This window comes from Thamnophis elegans, chromosome 1 (assembly GCF_009769535.1).
Source record: "Thamnophis elegans isolate rThaEle1 chromosome 1, rThaEle1.pri, whole genome shotgun sequence".
Lineage (NCBI taxonomy): Eukaryota > Metazoa > Chordata > Lepidosauria > Squamata > Colubridae > Thamnophis > Thamnophis elegans.
Genome location: NC_045541.1, coordinates 84,922,899 through 84,947,814, shown reverse-complemented (window position 1 = coordinate 84,947,814; position 24,916 = coordinate 84,922,899). Strand labels below are relative to the sequence as shown.

At 40.0% G+C, this 24,916-nt stretch overlaps 1 protein-coding gene across 1 annotated transcript in view; it reads right to left on the bottom strand.

Moving 5' to 3' along the window:
* Window positions 1-12,760, bottom strand: part of RRAS2 (RAS related 2) — a 42,353-nt gene extending 29,593 nt beyond the window's left edge. Inside the window, exon 1 of the mRNA XM_032222862.1 lies at window positions 12,437-12,760. Within this exon, the coding sequence (XP_032078753.1) occupies window positions 12,437-12,541 (105 nt within the window). The 5' untranslated portion in view covers window positions 12,542-12,760. The remainder of the gene's footprint in view (window positions 1-12,436) is intronic.
* Between the last annotated feature and the right edge of the window lie 12,156 nt (window positions 12,761-24,916).

The window sequence follows — 24,916 nt, the reverse complement described above, 5'->3', positions numbered from 1 at the left end:
ATTACTCTTGAAAATGCACTCGAGCAGTTTTGTAGCGAACAGGCAGGATCTATGGAATGAACAGAAAATTAATATACTCACTGCTTACAGAATCTAGTCTCTTAGTAAAAAAAAAAATCCACTTCCACTCTGTGGTAAGTCAATGTGCCATTTACTTTTAATTGGTGGCTCAAACTGAGGCGGAAGGAAAGTTATACTACAGGAACAGATTCTACCTCAAGATGGGTCATTGTTATTAACCTTCTGTAACCCATTTCTCTCCAAATGTTGTGGAACTGTATACCATGAAATTTTGATTTTATATAAAGATCCTGCATTCCTATGGAAGAAAAGAGAAGACAGCATTAGCAGAAGATGTTAAATGGAAATTACATTGTTTGAAGACCTGAAAGACCAGGTTATGGACAGATCATCGTGGAGGAAATCTATACAGGTGGTTGCTCAGATTCAATAATGGCACATTATCATCATCCTACATGTCTGAAGTGCCTTATATACCTCATATTTGGATCCAGTGATTCAGACTATCAAGTTATCATTTAATGTTGCTTTGGCATTTCTGATGAGCCGTTCTTATGGCATTTTCTTCTACTGTAGCTGACCAACACAAAATTCCTATAAACGTATTGGCGTTTGTGGTAAATATTTCCTTGTGGTACATCATTTAGCCATGACATATTCAAAAGCTGTTTTTAAAAAAAAAGTTTCACAAAAGGGAATAGATAATTATGGTTGTATTTCAGAAAACTATTTTAACATATTGCTATTGTGAGGCAAATTTTTTCACGTTGGATTTAATAAAGATTTAGGAGTAAATCTTACTCAGTATTACTGAAACCCAACCTCTTTTCAAATCAGATTCCTTGCCCCACTTCTCTTAAGGAAAAGATTGTTTTTCTGTCCTATCTAACAGCAGGTTTACAGTAATTATAGGCCACAAAACCAAACTGTTAAAAGTACTGTGACAGCTGGGCCCCTTTATTTGGATAAATGCGGTGGTTCCATGAGGATAAACACTATTATCTGAAAAAGTCTTCAAGCGAACAGACATCCCCATCGCAATAAAAGTATGTACAGTCCATAGATAAGGCTTCTGTATTGGGATTGCAAACATCCAAATTACAACTTGACATGAAATATTGATGCTAGTTTCCCTTTGATGCCATCTGGATTTTTGTAGGTCAAATGTTACATGCCTAACATGCATGAAATGGCAGCCGTGTGTGCTTGGAGTCCTTGTGGCTACTCAAGTGCATTACTCATAATACACAGTCATCTCTGGTGAGGAACAATGCAGTGGTGGCTCTTCTTTGGTTATTTATCATACCAGATTGCATATAAACCCATCTACAGATAAGTCAGCCTCAATTTATCCTAAATATGAAAAATGCTCCACCCGTATATAAGCCAACTTGCACTTTTCTTAATATTTGGGTACAAGGGTGAGTTTATCCTTAAATATATTTATATAGGAAAATATACTTTTTAAAAAGTGCACACATATATACTCACAGATAAGCCTATCCCTGGATAAGCTGAACCAGATTTTTGGGTGTATTTTGGTATCCTATCCCCATGATATGTGAACTGTCAAATTTGCATCAGGTGCCAATTTATTCTTCCAGAAATAATATAAAATTTGTGATCTTTATATTAGGGAGAACGTTTTGAAAGATTACTTTGATACATTTAGAATTAGTACAATTTACTCTGCATTTTTGCATAATATTTTTTTTCAATTAGATTGAAAGGGAGCTGCTTATTATTCAATTTTTCACTGTCAAAAGTTTCATAAAATTGTAGATACAGCTTTTATAGTTACATTTAAACAGTGGGTAGTTGAATCTGTATATGTGCTGTGTGTAGGGAGGGGAAGAGAGAAGGAGGGAGGGGGAAAGGGAGGAGGGAGACTGAGAGAGAGTGGAGGGAGGGAGAGAGAAAATATATTTGAACATGTGAGATACAAACACTTTTTAAATTAGAAAATTATCATCCCAGTGTTCTGTAGCCTCCCTAGAACCCTATCATCCTAACTCAGTTCTAAGAGAAGACATCATGGGGTCACTTTTTCCCCCAAATCGAACAATGGGTTCATGCAAGGCTTTGACATGTGCCCTTCTTCCACTGTCTTCTGGAGTTGGCTCAATTACGATGACACTGTTTAATCATTTCATCTTCTGCCATCCCTTTCTTCTGATTTTATGTACTTTTAGATAAACTCACTAGAAATGAACAGCAATTAGATATGCAGATTATTACATTGTAGGAATATGATTCACCAGTTAAGTTGCTTCCCAGATCAAACTGTTATTATCAGCTTTTGTTCATGGAAAGTTCAAGGCACCAGGACTAAAAGTAATAATCTTTTTTTTTAATTCTTACATGTATACAGAGATAGAAAACTATTATTTGTTGTACAACTAAGTTTTAATTATAGATTTAGAACAGTTTACATTTAATCATGAGCAATATCATATGGACAGAATAAGCACTGTTTCACTTTGAGTGAACATGCTTCGTAATATCAATACCAAGTTAAACTTACACAAAAGTGGATAAAACTACAGGTGAGATAAGATACTGGCATCTGGACAGAGGCCAAGGTCATTTATAAACAGTCTTACCGGTTTTGCCCAAAAAGAAAGTTATTTATTTTTAACTTCTACGATGCACCATAGACATGTACCTAAGCCATTGCATTTAAAACACATTTCATTCAACTATCCAAGTTCAGCTTAGTGTCAACTAGATTGTTCAGCTTTAGCTCCCTTGAATCTTAACCATAGCCATAGAAAATTTAAAATGCCAGTACAATCTTACTTATTAAGCCATTTGACACAGTGTTATTTTAAGAGCATATATCATACATTCACATTCTACTTTAGGTTGTACGTGGTTCTTTTTTTCTTTTTTTCTTTTTTTTGTAAAGTCAGGTCTTACTTTGTTTACCACTTCCTTTACTCTACTCTACCAAACGCATCCATAAAGAAAAGTGTAAAAACCTCAAAAACAGCTTACATACCAGCCCAGTGAAAAACAATCTCCTGGCTTTAAATTATAGAGAACTAAGCATTTTCAAATCTAATCTATTATCAGTTATCAATTCAAACAGCTATCAATTCTCCCCAAAATAAAATTGTTTCCTCATATCTATTTGTAAACCTGTTAGAACGCCCAGATATCAAAATGCATCTCCACTTGTGCATTATTTCTATATTTGTTGCAGTTGCTAATGTACTTGCAATAGCCTTATCGAAATATTGACAATAAAAATATTTATCAGCTTCAAGTGGCTTCTTTCTTGATATATTATCCACTTAAAGAGTTTTACAATTTCAGTATGATATAGAGATGCCAGTTCTACTCCCTCCCCACCACCATTACATATGCATTGGGTAATGTTTTATTCTTTTAAATTCCTATTTTAATGGAGAAAAGCAAGCACAGATGCAACTGTCAGAAGCTGTTATGAAATCAGGAATATGTCTGCAACAAGAATGAAGGTTCTATAAGAAGAATTGCATTCTTTTTTCCTGCTTGGAAAAGTAATTTTACTAAGGGAAAAAAAGGTACTTTTAGAGCTTGGCTTTTAAAATTTAAAAAATTGGCATATTCTGCAATGTCACTAAAATCTACTCTATATTCGGAAATTTGGTACTATTTAAGTTAATGTGTTCAGCAAGTTAATGTTCAGAATTCAGATAAAGTAAAAAATCAAAATATAAACAGAATGAATTAAGTAAAAGAAATAGAAATACTTCTGTGTTATCCCTACAATTTAACCCAATCAGGTGCACATATACAGTTATCAATTGTTTTATTGGTACCTGTATTATGTAATTTTTGGATAAAGGGCTGTATTAAATAATTAAATAAATAATTTTGGGATTCTGGCTGCACTTGAAATATGTTGTTTTATTTGAAGGATCTTAGTAGGCACATTGGTCTAATGCGCAATCCAAAATATAATGGACCATAATAGGCAAAAAAGGAAAATATGTTAAGATGCACAACATCCTTTAACTTCTTTTACCCCATGTTTTGCACATCACTTTATTTATATCATGAACCATCAAACCACGTTGATCGACATAAGTTATCAACTCTCCAAAAGTAAAATGAATAGTGGCTTACTCTGAATTATGTTATCCTGCATCCATAAAGAAAGATCTTTCCCTTCCATATTCTGAGAATGAACTTGATGTTGGCAAAGGCAAGTTTACTGCAATCACATAACCATATATAGCCCCACTAGAATAAGCTGAAGTGTTTATGAAGTTGAATCAGTTATCTTTGAATTTAGCAGTTATTAAAAAGGAGAAACATATAGTAATATACTGTATGTGATTATGGGGAAAACATGATGCTGCTCTTCAATTTTGTGGGTAAAATAAATAGAAAGTAAGTTGCTGTTAATAGTTTTAAAAAATACTAGGCAACGTATAACTTCTTGGGTCATTCTTTGAGAAAAAGGTAGTGCAGTGTGATGTGACCACAATTAACATTATTTTTTGTTCTGAATGGTACTGCTATTACTTTGCCAGGAGGTCAAAAAAAAAAACAAACCATTGGGAGCAGAAGCAATTGCCAATTTTCTGCCAGCTTTCCCATTTACTTTGCTTGTGGGAAGCTGGCAGGAACCATTGGAAATCACAGTTACATGACTGCATCTGACTGTGGCAGTGTGGCAGCACTGCAGCAGCCACAACTTTGCTAACACAACTGGTCTGAAGATTCTTGACATTTCAATTCCACTAATATAATGAGTCTTGGATTTTGTACACATTATTTAAGTTAGCTGCTTGAGGTACAAAAGTTCAAACTGCTGCACAATGACGCACCATTTTGGCTAACTGAAGGTTACAAACAGACAAATACAGGGAGTTTTAGTAGTATATAGATGCAGTGATTCCACTGCCCTCAGTTCTTCTAAGCAGAGAAGCACAAATGTTAAGAGGGTTAAACTGAAAGATAATGCAGAGTTATACTGTGAAAGGCTGGCATGTGACAGCTGGGGAAAGCTCCGTGACAGCAGCTGCTCATGTTATATAGTAAATCACAAAGAAGCTCATTTCTACCTTATTTCAGGCAACAGCAATTGATTCAGCTCACTTTTCCAAGCAATTGGCTAAGATCAGTTTCTTCAATGAGTTCAGCATGTAAACTGCTTTTGTCCCCATCCTCATCTTTCAGCTGAAATAACTAACCTTATCTTACCCGTGTTTAGTGTAGCATTTCTTGTTCATATTGCCAAACTGGGGCATACTTGACCATTTATTGATGTTTTTTTTGCAAGTGGAAACAAATAAGGATTAATTACATCCAGGGAAAAAATTGTATTTCCTCATTAGTCAATATTTTGTTTACAACTCCTAATGAGATTAAATCATTGAAATGATGTTTTTTTTTAAAAAGGACAACAATCCAAGCAAGTTAACATATCATAATATCTGAGTGTTATATGGCTCTTCCCATTGTGACTGGAGACTATGTTTGTGTGCATACTTGGAGAATGGCCTTGCTCCTGATTAATACTGATCCGAGTATAAACACCACTGTTTGTCATTCTGAAACAGTCCTTTAACTATGCCTCCCTGCAACTGTGGCTTAATCAAGCTAACAACAGCCACACCTAGATCTATTCCATCACAGGGGGACTTTGATTCAGGATAGCTAGTATAAGTTGAAGACAAAGGAGAGCAGTATTATGAGCACAGCAGCATAATAAAGAAAAACAAGGCAGTGGTTTAAATTTGAAATAGTGCAAGAATTCATAGACTGAAAACACTTCATCTATCTCTGCATTGAGTAACAGAGATATGGCAAACAGTCCTTGCACTGTTCAATAGACTGTAACATAGATCTAATACTACTTAATTTTAGACACTCCTAAGAACTCTCTGCACAATCAGTTCATTCTTTCTCTGCCGAAAAGATGATAGCAATTCTCCTTCCCACCCCCCAGTACTTCAGAATAGAACTGGGGGCTGGTTTATATAATAGCAATAACTTTATTTAGCCTTTAAAAGACCTCATTTTATTGCTAAAATTAAATGAATGTTTTACTGTGTTTCTATGTCAATTATGAAGGGTTTTGTGCGGAGACAATGAATGGATTGTGGAAATAGTTGGCATAATTAAGAAGCCTATTAACACACTAACTTTGATCTAGAATTCTCTGCTACTGTCATGTAGCACTGTTCAGGCCTGGCTAAGTTATCACACATTTTCCCGTATTTTTAATTGCTACTGAGCAATTAAATTTCTTTTTTAATATAATTTCATTAAAACTTTTATGAAAGAAAATAAAAAAGAGCAGAAATTAATGTAAAGCAAGAGGGGGATAAAGGAAAAGACCCAGAAGCAAAAAAAAAAAAAAATACAAAGACATAGCTTCCCATTTTCTTCATATCAATTATAAATACAATAATAAATTTACCTTTTGCTCTTGTAGTATTACTCAGTTTTTTTCTATAGTTTATCCTATTTAATCATCCAAACCATAAATCATATGTTTATTTTTCCCCCTGTTTCACGTAAAAAGTCCCTGAGAGTTTTTCAGTCAGCAATTGATGTAGTTAAAACATCTTTTGCTTAGTCAACTAAGTCAGCTTGGCCATTTCCACAAGTTCCATCATCTTCACCATCCACTCCTCCACTGTGGATAATACCAAATCCTCCCATAACCTCACTGCAATTGTCATGCAGCAAAGTTCCATGACTATTTTTTTTACAACTGTTCATCTCTCGGTACAAAATGGAAAGCCTTCAGTTCCAATTGCATATTAATTTTTAAAGTGCTCTGTATTAGCATGTGTATCTGAATACAACTCTTTCCAGATTTTTTTACAAGTCCACCAAGCATAGTTGGAAGTACACCAAAAATCATTACCTTCCAATACCTCGAACCAAAAAAAGAAGCCCAGTTCAAATTGTCAAAGGCCTTTTCTACATCCAAGATCAGTGTGGATTGTTTTTTTATTATGTTGCTCCCAAATATTCCAAAAATGTCCAGCACATTTCTAACACTGTTCTTTAACTGTCTTTTAGGTTAAAAAAAACAACAACACTGATCCTCATGAAATCTTGCACAATTGTTTTCAATATATCAGCTAGAATCATTATGAACAACTTACAATCATTATTCAATAGTGATATCAATCTGTACAGCTTTTTGTTAAATTCCAATCTTAACCCTCTTCAGGCATTTAATGTATATTAGTCTCTTTTCAAGTGTCTGGCAATTTTACTCTCTGTAAGATTGCATTCATTGTGTCTTGCAGAGATTGTAAAAGTTCATCCTTAAGACATTTGTAATAAATATCTGATAGTGAGCCTAATCCAGGTACCTTTCCTGATTTAATCTTTTTTATAGTTTCAGAAACTTATTGTTATACGCCTATTCAGATAATAACAGTAAATGAATATTCATCTATTTTATCTAAAGAGATGTCACTTCTTTATACAAATTAGAATAATATTGATAAAATGCATTCTGCATGGTCATATTGTCTATTAATACAGCATCTCCCTCTTGCAATTTCAATATCATTTTCTTTCCTTTTTCTTTTTGTCATTTATATGCCAACCAATATCCTGGTTGACTTGCAAACTCTGTTTGCTTTGCATAGTTCATTTTTATTTCCATTTCTCCTACTATTAACATACCTAGATAACTGGTATTGTAATAGCTTAATCTTAATATTCTTGAGGAATTCTTCTTGAATTTATTGTTATATTGTAACAGTAAAATAACTTCTAATAAAAGCTTTACTTGTATCCTAAGCCATTCTTAGTGCTTTTACATATATTACCATATATTATTTTCTTTTTACAATTCTCCAGCATTGCTGATTTGTAACAGCATTTTATTTAGTCTCCATCTAAAAGATCTAAAAGATCTGGATTGCTTTTTATCAACACTACTGAGCAATTAAATTAAATGTAGCAAGAAAGACGTTTAACCAAGATATCATAGAAACTGTATAAATATATTCAAAACATTTACTTTAGTTATATATTAGGGCTGTGATTACCTTTGTATGTCTTTCTGACATAAATACAGGCAGACTTTGGATTCAATACCAAAACAGAAAATATGAGGGCACCAACCTGGCCTCTGCCTGCAACTCATTAAACCATTTCTGTTCTCCTCCCTAATAATGCAACTCCCTCTCTATATCTGCTCTGCAATTTCTGGGAAACCCATCTTTGGTTTACGAAGTTGCAGATGGTATGCATTTAAGTTTCTTGAAACTAATCAAGGAAAGAAGCAATCTAGAACTGAGAAGACATTTCTTGACAGTTAGAACAATTACGGTAATCCATGGAAAAACCTGCCTCCAGAAGTTGTCAATGCTCCAACACTGCAAGTTTTAAAGAAGAGATTGAACAACCATTTGTCTGAAATAGTATAGGGCTTCCTGACCTGAGCAGGGGGTTGGACTAGAAGACCTCCAAGGTCCCTTCCAAAACCATGTTATTCCTTTTTCTCTCTGTATACAAAGTGCTGCATAGTCTATTATATATAGGCATTACTGGGGACTGAGACTTCATGAGCCACTCCCACACTACAGTCAGATTTTACAAAATTGGGGCACAACTGCAGTGTGTCACACATCTTCATAACAGTATCCAGTCTCAAATCTGCTCATGGGGTTCAATATATAATTGACACTGAAGCTCTTCAATAGAAATGCCTGGGCTGTATTATCTCTACTTGCTTGCCAGTGAAAGCAGCAACCAATCTGCTGCATGCCAAGAGATACGGCACATGGATGACTCCTTCCATTTCAATTATGTGTTGCTAAAATTATGTCAACGGTAAAATCAATGGAGAAAACTAAGCTCAAGTCTAGACAGCAAATGTTGTCAACAGCATTAGCTTTCTAAAGTAAGACAAAGCAAATTTGAAACCAGTGATGTTTGCCTAAAAGAAATTTCTGCAAAGTCTGCACAGCTGAGAAGAGATATACTGAAGGCCAATAAGAACAATTTTGTTTAACATTCAGATGTAATAATGAAAGAAAAACAAACAATTTTATCCAGAAGGAAAATTGTTCAACATAGTCCTGACTGGGTAAAGTTAACTTAGTAAAATACATCTTCTTAGGTGATTAAAAGTCAATTATTAATTTGGCAAACATAACCTATTCAGTTATTAACAACTACCTGAAGTCACATGTACCTTGATAAATGCTGATAGCAGGTTAGACATTTCAATGGAACAAAAGATAAAACTGCATCCAAGGTATATCTTGTTTCCAGTAATAGGGAGGGGGAGTAGAGTAGAAAGGAGAGAAGAGGAGAGGAGGGGAAGGGAGAGGAGGTATGTAGTTCCCTAGGTATTTTATTTTATTTCAATGATGCTGAGCCAAAGAAACTTAACTAAATAATAGTTTTGTGATCCGTTTCTCAGATAGTAAATGACACAACTTGATTCCAAAATTCTGCTTCAAACACAGCTGAGGTCTTCCACGACCAAACATTAAAAAAATCAACCAAACCAGACAAAGAAGTACCGTACCATATAGAATGCTAAGTATCAGTGGTATCATCTTGGTTTTTTCTCCAGAAGCCACCCCCATTAATTATCATAGTTTTTTTAAAATTTGCAGGCTTAACAATACATCCTAAAAATACACCATCCCCAAGCAAGTTCAGTGACAGAAGACATGGCACACCTCCACTTTTATCTGAAATTAATTGAAACATATTTATTCCAGGACTTTGGGTTGCCTCTTTTTCCTATAATAGTTTCCTGTATTTCTAAACTTCCATGGAAGGAAGCCAATCCCCCCCCCCCCAAAATCAGAAGAACTTGCTATGGTAGATTAGTAAAAAAGCGGCGGACAGCATGGAAGAAGGCAGGTGGTTTGAGCTGCTGGCACAAAAGATGAGAAGCCACATGAGGCTCTTCAGGTAGGTTCTCAGCAGAGAGAGAGAGAGAGAAAGAAAGGATTATCTTGATGGGTTTGTAGCTCCCATCAAGGTCCCATCTAAGAGCAATAATGGAGGAACAGGATGGACAGTTGTCATAGCAAGCAAATGAATACACTTGCAAATTTGGGACCGATTGCACCTCCAATCGTCTCACTGGATGAGGAAATGTGCATTAAAACCAACTATGTGTCATATATAACAGCAAATACAGCAAAATGTTCTTTTTGGCTTTCAAACCTTACAGCAATCTTTCAGCTCTAAGAGCTTCAAAAGCTCTTAGAGGAAACCATGTACAGAATAAACATACAGGGGCTCACCCTGGTTTAAATCTGTTGCTAATCTCTTGCCATTGCTACTTGCTGATCCCTGTACAGAACCAGGACAAATGAAGCACCACTACCCTTCTATGTATTTCTGCCTTTGGGGCTTCATGAGATGAAAGCCTGCTTAGCAGGCCAGATCCTAAGCTCACAAAAGCTTGTACAGTTGCAGCATTACAATGCCACATCAATCAATCTGTGTTACAAAAGATTATCAAGAGGATCCTTCTGCACATTAAAACTATCTAGCCATAGTCAGCATCCAGACAGCACCCTCTATACACAGCCTGCCTGAATGTGAACTAAAGCTTCAGCCATGCAGGGATAAACTAATTATCTCCATCCATCAGCAAAGATCCACTGATAAGATTAACAAAATAGGATTATAATAATTCTAATCCCAGCATTTCAGAGATGCCAAGCTATTCGGACCTTTGCTGCCACATGACAACAATGGAAGACAGCAAACATTCAGCGAGATAAACAAATCCAACAGTACGGTGTGGATAGCCATAAACAGCCCTTTAATTCAAACCAGGACTGAAATGTAAATGGATACTTTTATGGTGCAGCTAGGGCTTTCCTTTTTGGCTTTATTAGTCTGGCATCCAAAAGACATCAGTAGAGAGGCAGAACAAGAGGCACCAGATACAGTTACAACTCGATTCTGGGCAAGGCAAGTAGCAGCAGTGAATTCGGTTGGAAAGAATGTATAAGCGTATCATCTTAAAATGCAGCAAATAGTTGTCAGGCTTTAGGATACGCTATCTAAGGCCAATGCAAAACTTTTAAAAATAAATTGTTCATCAAATATCTCCCCCATCTCCAGAACAGGATAACGGCTCTGGCTTCCCCTGGAACAAGTCTTTAAAGCAATGTTTCCCAACCTTGGCAACTTGAAGAGATCTGGACTTCAACTCCCAGAATTCGCCAGCCAGCAAATGCTGTCTGGGGAATTCTGGGAGTTGAAGTCCAGTCCTCTTCAAGTTGCCAAGGTTGGAAAACACTGCTTTAAACTGACCACAGAATAAAGCAAGAGGTATCCAAAAGGGCTCCTAAATAAGAGACTAACAGCTGTTACAGACTGCAGCCGCCTTCCCTTTAGATTAGAAGGTCTTCAGCCAGATTTGCGTTTCCTATTCAAGCTGCTCAGTTGTTAACCGTTTTGATCTGCTCCAAGACCCAAGATTGAAGTTACCCAAAAGCTTGTCGGGAAGCGGGCGAAGGACTACGGTCCCCTCCCCACAATAAAGTCGCCACGAAGGGCAGCGGTAACTAAAAAAAAAGGGAGACAAGTTTAGACGGCGCATTGGTTAAACCGATGACAGCGCTCGTGAAAAGCCTCCGCGCAGTGTTTCCGATCAAAGAAATTTAACCGGAAAAGAGCTTTAGCTTTATGGAGTTTATAAACATAGGGTAGCGCCGTGGAAGTATTTTGCACGGTGTTTGGTCAGCCATGATTGCCAACGGAGGATCGGAACGGATCGAAGCGGGATAAAAAGCAACTGGAATGGACGATAAAGACAACGAAGGCGGCTGGGCGCTGCTGGGTTCCAGAGAGCGACGGAGGGAACCTGTTGAACCCGCTTTCATCGCAACCAGCCTGCAACTCCAGCGAGCGCCGGCCGCCGCGGACCTTGCGACTAAGGAAACGCGGCTGCTGCTTTTCAGAAAAGCTCCAGCTCTCAGCTGCACAACAGCGACGAAGGCAAACTCTGGGCTTCCAAGGCGCTCAGCTCAACCCAGCCCCGGAGTTCCCGTCGGGAAACCCGCAGCGAAGATCGGATGCCCAGAGCAAAAGGGCGCCGAGGAAGACGGGCAACTAACACAACCAGGCGACACCCCCTCCCACCATCACCCCCTCAGCCTCCAGACAAGAGGACTCCCGAGGTTAAGCTCCAGGTTTCTCCCGCCGCTTCCAAGCAGGGAAGGGTCCCTCCCTTCGAGAGGCCTCGAAAGCCTCTCTCCCTGGAGCGCGCGCGCTGGCCTCTCTCCTTACGGGGCGAGGGCACCTCTCGAGGAGGCGCCCACCCCACCAGCAGCGAGGCCAGGACGGAGGGAGAGGAAGGGGCTCCGGGCGCTTGGCCGTTCTACTGCGCCCCCACCCACTTACAGGAGCAGATCGCAAGGCAGAGGAGGAAACTGCCGCCGACGCCCCATTCCGGGCCTCTCACCTGGATGAACTGGATGGTGAGCGCAGACTTGCCTACTCCGCCGCCTCCCACCACCACCAGCCGGTACTTTTCCTGCCCCGGGCCGTCCCTGCAGCCCGCGGCCATCGAGGAAGAGCCCAGGCCAGGAGAGGCGAGCGAGGCGCAGCGCTGCAAAGGTTGACGGCTCCCTCTCTGGGATCCTTCCCACTCCGGGCGGTGGATTGCCGATCGCCGCCTTGCCAGCCACGGGAACCGCAGGCCCAGCCGCTTCTAAGCGCCGAGCGAACAGTAGCGAAAGGAGGGGCGAGAAGCCGAGTCCGCGACTCGAAGGCGGCTCCAGACTCCTCCTCCCCCTCCCCTCCTCCTCCCCCTGCCGCTTGCTTTCCTGCGCGGCGGCCTCCCCCCCCCCCGCCCCCCGCCCCCGTCCCTTGCTTGGGCTAACAAATGGCCGTCGGGAGGTGGGGGCAGCCATGCAAATAGGGGTGAACATGCAGCGGGTGGACAGCGGGTTTCTTTCTCCGCGAGCGGAGGGAGGCGCGCCCGGGGAAAAGGAGCCGAGGCACGTGCCCAGGCATTGTCTCAGCGCGGGAGGGGAGGGGACGATTTCACACTTTGGAGCCTCTGGGGAAGATCGACGCCCTTTCCTTGTCCCAGCCCGGGCTAGAAAGAGATTTCCTTTTTTTTTTAAACATCTCCCGAGTGAAGAACCCCGCCCCGCCCCAAAACTGCCGCCTGTGGAAGGAATTCATCACTCCCGGCGGAATCGGGCTGCGCCACGCCTCGTTACTCATTCGCGTAGTAGTAGGGCCACCTTTTTGGTCGAGAGGAATAGATTCCAGATGTATAAATCAGTTCGTTTTAAAGCAAATAACCTCGCTGAGCCCTTTGTGGAAGTGTTTCATTTCAGGAAGAGATAAGCCCGGATGCTGCTTTAACCTAGCTGGGCAACATAGAATAGAATAGAATTCTTTATTGACCAAGTGTGATCGGACAGCAAGGAATTTGTCTTTGATGCATATGCTCTCAGCGTACATACAAAAACAAGATATATTTGCCAAGAATCATAAGGTACAACACTTAATGATAGTCATAGGGTCAGGGATATGATAGTCAATAAGCAATCAGGAAACAATAGCAATATAAATCATATATAAAATAAGGATTTTATTTTTATTTATTTTGTCAAGCATGTATTAGTTGTGCGCTTATGCACGCCCCTTACATAGGAAGGATTTAAAAAAAAAAACTTGTACCAATCCTTTCTCTATTCAGAATTGAATAGCCCTCTCAACAGAGGGAGAGGGATGCTTATGGCCCCACAATTCTGCAAAACAAAGAAGGCCGAGGCCTCTGGGCACAACTTTTCCGTGGCTGCAACCCTATTATAGACCAGCCTCAGCAGAGGTGGGTTCCTACCAGTTCACACCTATTCGGTAGAACTGGTTCGTCAAATCTACCGAACCAGTTAGAAGAGGTTCCACCGGTGGAGCCAGAAAGCAGGCCACACCTACAGAAGAGGTTCCAAAATTTTTTGAAACCCACCACTGGTCCTTCGATATGATTATTCTAGACTATCATGCTCATATTTATAAAACTCAGTGTCTCTGTGAAAGGTAAGGATGACTACTGGGTTTGTGGTGCAATCACAACATTGCGTGTGTTGAAGTTGTTTTAACGCAAACCAAAGATGCCTTTTAAAAAACAAGTTTACATCATATTCTTATGCATGCCAGTGCTGTGTGTGAGGTAATTTAAGGTGGTTCTGACAAGTGTCGTCGGCATCTTCATATCCGGTCACATGGGCGGCAAGCCACTCCCATCCGGTCACATGGGTGGCAAGCCACTCCCACAAAGGAGGCCACACCCACAGAGTAGGTTCGAACAATTTTTGAAACCCACCATTGGAGTGGATGCTTCTAGATCAGGAGTGGACAGCCTATATCTGTCGCCAAACTCTTTTCTGCACTCTCCAGAATTTGTGGTACTGACATTCAGTAGAAGATCCTTTATAAACAGGCAATGTTTTTCATGCCTTGTGAGAGGAAAACAACATGAAAAAGACATGGGAGTGATATGATAAGGGGTGCAAAATAAAAAGAAAGCAATAAAAAAGAGAGAAAAGCTTATTTTCACGAATTCTTCCACAAACCCTGTTCCGGCATATTTGTGTGATGTCATAAGAACATCACCCTACTCACTGCTGTCATTAGTGGCCTTTCTCCCAAAAATGTGCAACATTCAATCTGTTGTAGACAGATGACGCCTAAGCATCATCAGCCTCAACACACTGTGCAGCTGTTGTCTTCCTTCAGCAGATGTTCTGTGAAAAGAAAAAAGATTAAGTTTGCCAGCAGAAAATAATATTGTCTAAATGTATTTTAAAATCTTATGAATGAGATGGAATTTGACCAGTGAGCATTCAACCTTCACCTTAACCTACAATCTTCAGGAGATAACTCGGTTGTACATAATTCTGATCTTGTTTTCACATCTTCATTTATATCAACAAAATCTGTTTAAAATATTTTCCTGATAACCCTTGTAGCAAATAAAATTTATATATAAATAAATAAAGGGAGACTAGTATAGATCTATTTCAAGCTATTTAGCTCTCATCAGCTAGCCTGAAGAGCTTGAAATAGATCTATACTAGTCTCCCTTTATTTATTTATCAGGACAAAATACAACAAATGTAACAAAAAGGCAACAGTAAAAATATTGGGTTTCTGTCTGGATGGTCTCTTGTGATGAGCCAAAGGACAGAGAATGGAAGTAGTGATCTTCCTCCCATATTTGGGCATACAGGGGGTTGTAAATCTAAATAGATTGTGTGTGTGTGTGTGTGTGTGTGTGTGTGTGTGTGTGTGTGTGAGTGAGAGAGAGAGAGGGAGAGAGAGAGAGGGAGATTTTATATATATATCGCATACCAATTTCCTTGAGAGACAAGTATAAGATATATATTTGCTTAGGCTAATGTTATATTAAAGCTAAATGGCTTGTAGAATAGTGACCAAGTTCAAGTAGGGCAAGACTGAGTGGCTGTTGTGTTTCCCTCCCAAAAATTTGATCAATATTCCATCACTCAGGCTGGGGGGTGAAAATCTATGCCCCTCAGACAGGGCTCGCAACTTGGGGGTCCTCCTGGATCCACAGCTGACCTTAGAACACCATTTGTCGGCTGTGACCAAGGGGGCATTTGCCCAGGTTCGCCTGGTGCACAGTTGCGTCCCTACCTGGACCGGGAGGTGCTCGCAACAGTCACTCACGCCCTTGTGACCTCAAGACTGGACTACTGCAATGCGCTCTACATGGGGCAGCCCTTGAAGAGTATTCGGAGACTTCAACTCGTCCAGAACACAGCCGTGCCAGCGATTGTGGGTGCACCTCGGTACACCCACGTTACATCTATCCTCCGCAAGCTGCACTGGTTACCGATCAATCTCCGGATACGCTTCAAGGTGCTAGTCGTAATTTATAAAGCCCTTCATGGTATTGGATCTGGGTACTTGAGAGACCGCCTGCTGCCAATTACCTCCCACAGACCCATTAGATCACACAGGGTTGGCCTCCTCTGGGTTCCATCTACTAGCCAATGCCATCTGGCTACTACCCGGGGGAGGGCCTTCTCTGTGGCATCTCTGGCCCTCTGGAACGAACTCCCCACAGGGATTCGGACCCTCACCTCTCTCCAGGCCTTCCGAAAAGCCGTCAAAACCTGGCTTTGCCGGCAGGCCTGGGGTTGATGAGTTCCCTCCCCTCTCGACTTGTATGGTTGCGTGACTCTTGCTTATTTTAATTATTTGTATTTGTATTTTGTCTTATGTTCCCCCTTTTCCCCTTTTGAATTGTTCGCCGCCCTGAGTCCTCCCGGGGAAGGGCGGCATACAAATAATAAAATTCAATTCAATCTCTGGTTAGAGAAGGCAGAAAAGATACAATGAACCTGAATTCTGAGAGTCATTGACCCTTCACTTTTCGGTGATTCAACGTGGAGGCTTGTCTCATAGTTCATGTCCGACTTCAATCATAGGTATTCAGACATCAGCTGTACAGTATATGTAGACGACCTCCTCTTATTATCCTTTTTTCAGCCTCCAAAGGCCCTTAGGTTGAATGAAGGAAACATTTTTGTCTTGTTTTTGTTGTAAGACCAGTGCTACCCTCAAATATGTTATATTTAAAACATTGTAGGCCAAACTGGTGCTTCCCCAGAGATTACAGTTGGATTACAGTGTTTAGCATCCACAAATAGCAAAGTGGTATGTTGAACAGGGATGACAGATCTTATAGATTAAAATATTTGGAGGGCACTAGAGAAAGAAAGCGCTTATAAATTTCAGACTGAAAAGACAATAATGTCCACAGATGGTGTGTCTCTGTGTGTGGTTACAATATCCATTGTCTAGAATATGTTTGCTATGAAGCAGATTGGAAATACTTTTTGTTATAACTGTTCTGAAAAGAAGCATATATTTTTCAATAATAACAATAAAAATACTCTTAAAGCATAGCCAAGAGAATAGATGATTAGTGCAGCTTGTAGTCATGAAACAAAGTTTTGAAAACAGAGCGCACCCCTATGGTATTAATGTTGCTCTTCATCTATTATATTTTGGATTGTAGTTTCTTTGGGCTAGAAATCCCCTTCTTTTGTGCAATAGCGTAATCAAGTACAGATGCTGAGTTTTACATATTGCCAGGACTGCACATGGGGCTGTCACATAAACTGCTAAAAGAGGTTCCACCACAAAACCGCGAAGCCCTTATCCGCGCCGACATAAGTGCGGAGGGCAAATCTGCGCCGTCTGAAGCGCTAAGGAAAAACGCGACCCTACCGTGATGACATAACCGCGGAGGGCAAATCCGCGCCTTCCGAAGCACTCAGCACCCTAACCCTAAACCTAACCCTAACCCTAAAGCAAACCCCTAAACCTAATCCTAACCCTTACCTTAATTTAAATCGGCTTTCTGCCGCCGCGCTGTTTTAAAGCGCCCTTCTGTCGCCGCGCTGTTGTTGCGGCGGTGATGACGTCGCGGTGATGACGTCGCGGCTTTAGCGACGCGGTTTTATCACCGCTATTTTGACAAGCGCGGTTTTGTCATGCCACGGCTAAAAGAAGCAGCAGGCCATAGACTCATGATGGCGAACCTATGGCACACATGCCACAGATGGCACGTGGAGCCATTTGTCAGGGCACGCAAGGCGTTGCCCTGTCAGCTTGCCAGTGTGCATGCCCCTGAAGGCTCCAGAGGCTAAAACCGGCCCTATGACAAAACCGGGAGTCCGTTCCTGAACTTCTGGTTTGCCTGTAGGGCCTGTTTTTCACACTCCAGAGGCTTCAGTGAAGCTCCTGAAGCCTCTGGAGGGCCTCGGCGGGGGGGAGGCTGTTTCCTCTGGCTCCTATAAAGTCTCTGGAGCCTGGGGAGGGTGAAAAAAGCACACCAAAAATGGGGGGAGTGCTGGTCATGCATGCATACACGCTGGGGTCGTGCACATGGCATTATGGGTGTGGCACGCCTGCGCACGATCCCCCTGTGCTCCTCCCGCTTAATTTATTTCAGAGGTGAGGAGGACCACTCAATGGGAGTTTCCAAAGGAGCAGTCCAAATGGACAGAGGAGAGCCAGTCTCAGATGGACTTGTGCACAACAATTTCCAACTTCACTGACTGCGCTAAGAGGAGGAGAGGAATCTCCTTCTAACACCCAAGGAGGAAAATATTGTGCTTCAGCATCTTCTCTCCACCACTCCTCCACAGCAGATGGCCAGGACTATAGGCTCTAATAGTACACCTCACTGTTTAAGGGAAGATAGAGCCTGAGTTCTTATTTTGCTGCCCACCAGATGGCCAATAGATAGAGCACTGAACATCTGCACTATGAGAGAAGGGAAGGACTTTGTGTCAGATCTTCAGCTTGGCTTCTACATTGGTGGACTTCAGCCAAAGTTGCTAAACAGTCACACAAAGGACAATGATATCGGAAGGGTAAAATGATGCCATGTTGTAAGGACATAGGGCTCACTGTAATTGTTTGAATGAAAGTACTCCAAGGAGGGGCTACTATTGTATCAGATGTCATGAATAGAGGGGGATCATGGTAAAACAAAACAATGAAAGTGATTGGACCAGTCAGACATTCAAGAATTAATTATAAAGGCAATTGCTTACAAAAGGGTTTGTTTTCAGTATGTGGCATATTCGTCTATATATATGGAAGAAGAATTAATCAAAGCCACAATTGATTTAATTGCTTCAGATGAAATATTTAGAGCGTTGATGAAACATCCAAAGATGATGAGATGGAAAGAAGGGGAGGGGGACTAAATATAAATAGAACACTTGCAGCAAGAGAAAGTGCAAAAAAAAGAAGTTAAGATTAATCTCTCAGAATGAATTAAATCTGGGTGAGAAGCCTTCTTGAAACAGAGAGCAAACAATTATATTTCAGTGTGGATAGTTTTGCTGGTGGAAGTAAGAAAAAGAATGATTGGTGCAATGATGAAATGAAAGAGGCTATGGATGTAAAACAAAGGCATATTAAAAAATGATTGCTGCAAAACCCCTCCAAAGTGGTTGATTGGTTGGTGGTTGATTGACTGACTATGTGCCATCACCTTGCTGTTGAGTCATTATAATCACATGGATAGATTTTCATCATGACAATCTGTTCTTAATCTGGTCTTTCAATCTTCTAAGGATGCATTCTTAGTTCGAATCCCTAGCACCGTGTAATGGAGTGAGCTCCCGTTACTTGTCCCAGCTTCTGCCAACTTAGCACTTTGAAAGCATGTAAAAATGCAAGTTTCAAAATAGGAACCACCTTTGGTGGGAAGGTAACAGGGTCCTGGGTGCCTTTGGTATTTAGTCATGCCTGCCACATGACCATGGAGACATCTTCGGACAGCTCGCTCTTTGGCTTTGAAACGGAGATGAGCACCGCCCCCTAGAGTTGGGAATGAATAGCACAAATGAGCGAGGGGAACCTTTACCTTTTTAAGGATGCATCCATGGCCACTGTAACTGAGTCTACTCACTTTGCTGCCAGTCTTCCTTTTCTCTCTTTCCTTCTACTCCAGCAGTGGACACAATCAGAACTAAAAGTGATTAAATTTGGATTGAAACAAAAGTGATCCAATGCTGGAAAGAGTATTTTAAAGATTTGCATAGTAATGATAGTGATATATCAAAAATAGAATTGGAATTAGCGCTACAAGCATTAGTGTCTGTTAAAAAGGAATGAAAAGGAAATCACCAAGGAATGGCAAGCCTTATAAGGCTGCAGATACAGCCAGTGTAACTCGAGAAACATTAAAATATGAATAAAATATGAATGTGGGTTCTTATAAAACGATTGTATTTAATGTGTGTGTGAGGACTGCATTTGTGCTTGATGAGAGAAATATTTTTTTTTATTGTTCCAAAGGAAAGGTATCAAGAGTGAATGCAAAACTACAGGGAGATTATTTATTTGTTAAGTAAGCCTGGGAAATGGTTTGGAAAGTGCAGTGCAATGCAGAGTTTTGCAGTGGTCATCGGTTGGTGATTGAGAAGTATCTGAATGTCAATACGTTTATCATATATCTGTTGATATAGCAAATATATATAATATAATAAATAGGCTTGAATTATGGAACGTTTCATATAATATTTTCAAGCTCTCTAGTTAGAACATAGCAGAAGCATCCCGAACATTTGATGTAGCCTGGCTAACATTTTTTAAAAAATGTCCTCGCTGCATAGTGGATTGGAGCTATGTTAGCCAGGTGATTGTCCTCTGTACGAAACTTTCTTACAGTGTTGGCAGTTAATAAAAGTGTCTCTTTTCTCCTCCTCGCCTATGATTTACTAGACTGATGCATTCAAGTCCTTGTTGTCTGGTGATGATTGCCTAGATTAGTCCCTTCAGTTTTCTTAGCAAGATTTCAGTGGTTCCTTTGCCTCCTTATTCCAATAGCACTAGCAATAGCACTTTGACTTATAAACCGCTTCATAGTGCTTTAAAGCCCTCTCTAAGAGGTTTACAAAGTCGACATATTGCCCCCAATAGTCTGGGTCCTCATTTTACTGATCTGAAAAGAATGGAAGGTTGAGTCAACCTTTAGCCTCGTGAGATTCGAACTGCCAAATTGCAGGCAGCTGGCAGACAGCATAAGTAGCCTACAGTATTTCACTCTAACCATGCACTATCGTGGCACCAATACTATGCCAGGGCAGGTTATAAAATGGGTTAGGCTTTGCAGGCTATTATAGGTGGGAGAAGGGAGAGTCAAGTGACTAGACATGACTAGGAAGTGTGGTAACAGAGGCCAGATTAGGATTGACAATAGGATCAATCAATATAAATTAGCATATTGCCGGAAAAGCTTTTATTTCAAAAGTAGCAAAACTCCACGAAAGCACTTTTTAAATTTAATTTCCTTTTTTTCTCACTTCATCGTACACCGTAAGGTTTCATGGCACTTATATAGCAAAGACCATTTAAGCTGTTAAAAGACCACTCCCCAGCAGCAGGAATCAAATGGATTAAAAAGCAGAGCTGCCAAAACATTGCTCGCTCTTTACAGTATATGCGCCTTTCATCCTTATTTGTAAAGAGCAGAGAGCTTCTTACTGTATGAATGATCATGCTGAAGATAAACCAGCTTCGCTGAGTTGGCTTTTTTCTTTCCTATTATCATTGCGCTAATCAACGTATCAGTTGGTTCAGGGGAAATATATTTTTACCCCAGTTGCAGTTGCATATATATTTTGTTATTTCATGTTTTATGCTGTTTTTAAAATGCTGCCCAGAGTTGTGAATTTGAGATGGGTGGCCAAAAAAACAAACAAACAAACTTTAGACAAAACAAGAATATATGGATTCCTAGAGTACCAGCCTGTGGATGGGAATTCTGCTATAATTTTAAACGGGTGTGTGCGTGCGTGCATGCGTGCACATGTCCATAATGTGTTTTTATGCTGAAGTAAGCAACATAAGAAATGAATTAGTTACCATTATAATGTTGCCATTAAAATGGAAAGTCTATTCTCAATTAATAGTTAATTCCTTAGAGACTCTAGTGACAACGTGAGTTTGTGAAGTGGTAAATATTATTGCAGTGATTTACAGTTGCTTCAGAAAGCAAATAATTCTTTGCTCCCTTTGCCAGCTCACATTCCAGGTTCCCTCCTATCTAATACATTTTTTAAATTCCAGAAATAGTGGAACAGCTTTGTGAATTTTTGCAAGAAAATGGTTGAATCTTAAACAGTTGTTGTTATGTTTAATCATTATAGTTTCTGTATATAAATAGATGCATATGTTTGTTTACATGTACATGTTACATGTACTGAGATTTCAAAGGTTTTTTTTTAACCAACACAGGCAACATCTCACCAGGAGTCTTGCAATTATCATAAATATTTGTATTAGTTAGTCCCACTGTATTCTCAGCCTTCTGTCTGTTTTTTTTTTAATTGGACTGTTGCTTACTGTTCAAACTCTTGATCTAATGGTAATCTTGGTCTTAATTCTTGCTCATTTTGGAGTAGATTGTTGGTGAAGAGGTGTTTTGATTTTGTTTCCTTTTTGGTTTTTTGATTGTCTCTTTTGCATACCATGTACAGGTGAAACTAAAAAAATTAGAATATCGTGCAAAAGTTCATTTATTTCAGTAATGCAACTTAAAAGGTGAAACTAATATATGAGATAGACTCATGACATGCAAAGCAAGATAGTTCAAGCTGTGATTTGTCATAATTGTGATGATTATGGCTTACAGCTCATGAAAACCCCAAATCCACAATCTCAGAAAATTAGAATATTACATGCAATCAATAAAACAAGGATTGTACATAGAACAATATTGGACCTCTGAAAAGTATAAGCATGCATATGTACTCAGTACTTGTTTTGGGCCCCTTTTGCAGCAATTACTACCTCAATGCAGCATGGCATGGAAGCTATCAGCGTGTGGCACTGCTGAGGTGTTATGGAAGACCAGGATGCTTCAATAGCGGCCTTCAGCTTTTCTGCATTGTTTGATCTCATGTCTCTCATCTTTCTCTTGGCAATGCCCCATAGATTCTCTATGGGGTTCAGGTCAGGTGCATTTGCTGGCCAATCAAGCACAGTAATCCCACCGTTATTGAACCAGGTTTTGGTGCTTTTGTCAGTGTGGGCAGGTGCCAAATCCTGCTGGAAAATGAAGTCAGCATCCCCATAAAGCTCATCTGCGGAAGGAAGCATGAAGTGCTCCAAAATCTCCTGGTAGACGGCTGCGTTGACCCTGGATTTAATGAAGCACAGTGGACCAACACCAGCAGATGACATGGCTCCCCAAATCACAGACTGTGGAAACTTCACACTGGACTTCAAGCATCTTGCAGTGTGTGCCTCTCCATTCTTCCTCCATGCTCTGGGTCCTTGGTTTCCAAATGAGATGCAAAAGTTGCTCTCATCAGAAAAGAGGACTTTGGACTACTGAGCAACAGACCAGGTATTTTTTCTTTAGCCCAGGTAAGACACTTCTGATGTTGTTTGTTGTTCAGGAGTAGCTTGACAAGAGGAATATGACATTTGAAGCCCATGTCCAGAATCTGTCTGTGTGTGGTGGCTCTTGATGCACTGACTCCAGCCTCCATCCACTCCTTGTGAAAGTCCCCAACACTTTTGAATGGCCTTTTCCTGACAATCCTCTCCAGGCTGCGGTCATCCCTGCTGCTTGTGCACCTTTTTCTTCCACACTTTTCCCTTCCACATAACTTTCTATTAATGTGCTTTGATACAGCAGTTTGGGAACATCCAAATTCTTTTGCAATTACCTTTTGAGGTTTTCCCTCCTTATGAAGGGTGTCAATGATGGTTTTCTGCACAACTGTCAGATCAGCAGTCTTTCCCATGATTGTGATTCCTACTGAACCAGACTGAGAGACCATTTCAAGGCTCAGGAACCCTTTGCAGGTGTTATGGCTTAATTAGCTGATTAGAGTGGGACACTTTGAGCCTAGAATATTGCACCTTTTCACAATATTCTAATTTTCTGAGATTGTGGATTTGGGGTTTTCATGAGCTGTAAGACATAATCATCACAATAATGACAAATCACAGCTTGAACTATCTTGCTTTGCATGTCATGAGTCTATCTCATATATTAGTTTCACCTTTTAAGTTGCATTACTGAAATAAATAAACTTTTGCAGGATATTCTAATTTTTCAAGTTTCACCTGTAGATCTTGTTTATCTCTAGGGGCCTGCTGATGACCAATTTGCCAAAAAGGAAAGAAAACAACGAAGTAGACAAGCTCAGAGAGCACCAAGGACCCCATACTAACCCTTTTCTAATCACATTTGGAAATTGCTTATTATCTACTTTTTAGTTGTTATAAACCTTAAAATGACAAGTTCTCGGGTAAGAGATGGAATATGGGAAAAAGAAATCATGTTATTTAAGAAAAATGAGAAAAGTTACTACAATTGTTTATATTTGTTGTGATGAATTTTAGGAGTCATTTAGTTATATATTTTCTTTTTCTTTTTTGTTACTATACTCTTAATTTTCTTTCTTTTCTTTTTATTTCTATTATTTATGTCTCTTCTGATTTTTATTCTTTGCACTGTTTACTCCTTTCTTTTTTTTCTATCTTTATTTCAGTTAGTTTTTACTATTATTATCATTATTATAAACTTAAGTAGAGTTACTTGGGAAAATAATGAATGGCAGTAGATGTTTGAAAGCTGTATTGGGTAGTTTTGGATATTTAGAATATAAAAGCCAGACATTTGGAAGAGATTTCTTCCATGGGACATAATAGTAGTGTTCCAATGTTTGAGGGGCTGCCACAAAGAAGAGGTGGGTCTTGTCTTGTCTTGCACCAGAAGGCAAGACCAGAAACAATGGATGGAAATTAATCAAGGACAGAAACAACCTAGAACTAAGGAGAAACTTCCTAACAGTGAGAACAATTAGCCAATGGAACAGCTTGCCTTCAGGAGTTGTGAATGCCCCAACACTGGAAGTCTTTAAAAAGATGTTGGCTAGCCACTTGTCTGGAATGGCATAGGGTCTCCAGCTTGTGCAGGAACTTGAAGACCTCCATGGTCCTTTCCAACTCTGCTATTCTGTTATTGTATTATTCTAACTGAGTCTCCTTCTAAGCTCAGTCAACAAGTTTACTGCCGTCAGAAGCTGGAAGGTGAAAGATTCGATTTGAAAGACAGTGGTGAATGTTTTGGTTTCATATAGATCTGGAAAGCTTTCCTTGAGGTTCCGCTACAGCATTCTCATGTGTCATTTCAATGTTTGTATTAACTACAGTATTTATTTCTTTGCTAAACAGTGGAGAAAAAAAATCACCAAGGGTGGAGAATGAGTCAAAATCTTGTTGGTCAAACCATTTGCATCTCAGCTCATGCTTGTAAAATAAGTGCCAAGATTTTGTGAGTTGCATTAAAAAGTAGTTATTTTGATCTAGAAGCAAAAGGTGAATATATTATCAAGGTACACTACTGGAGTAAACT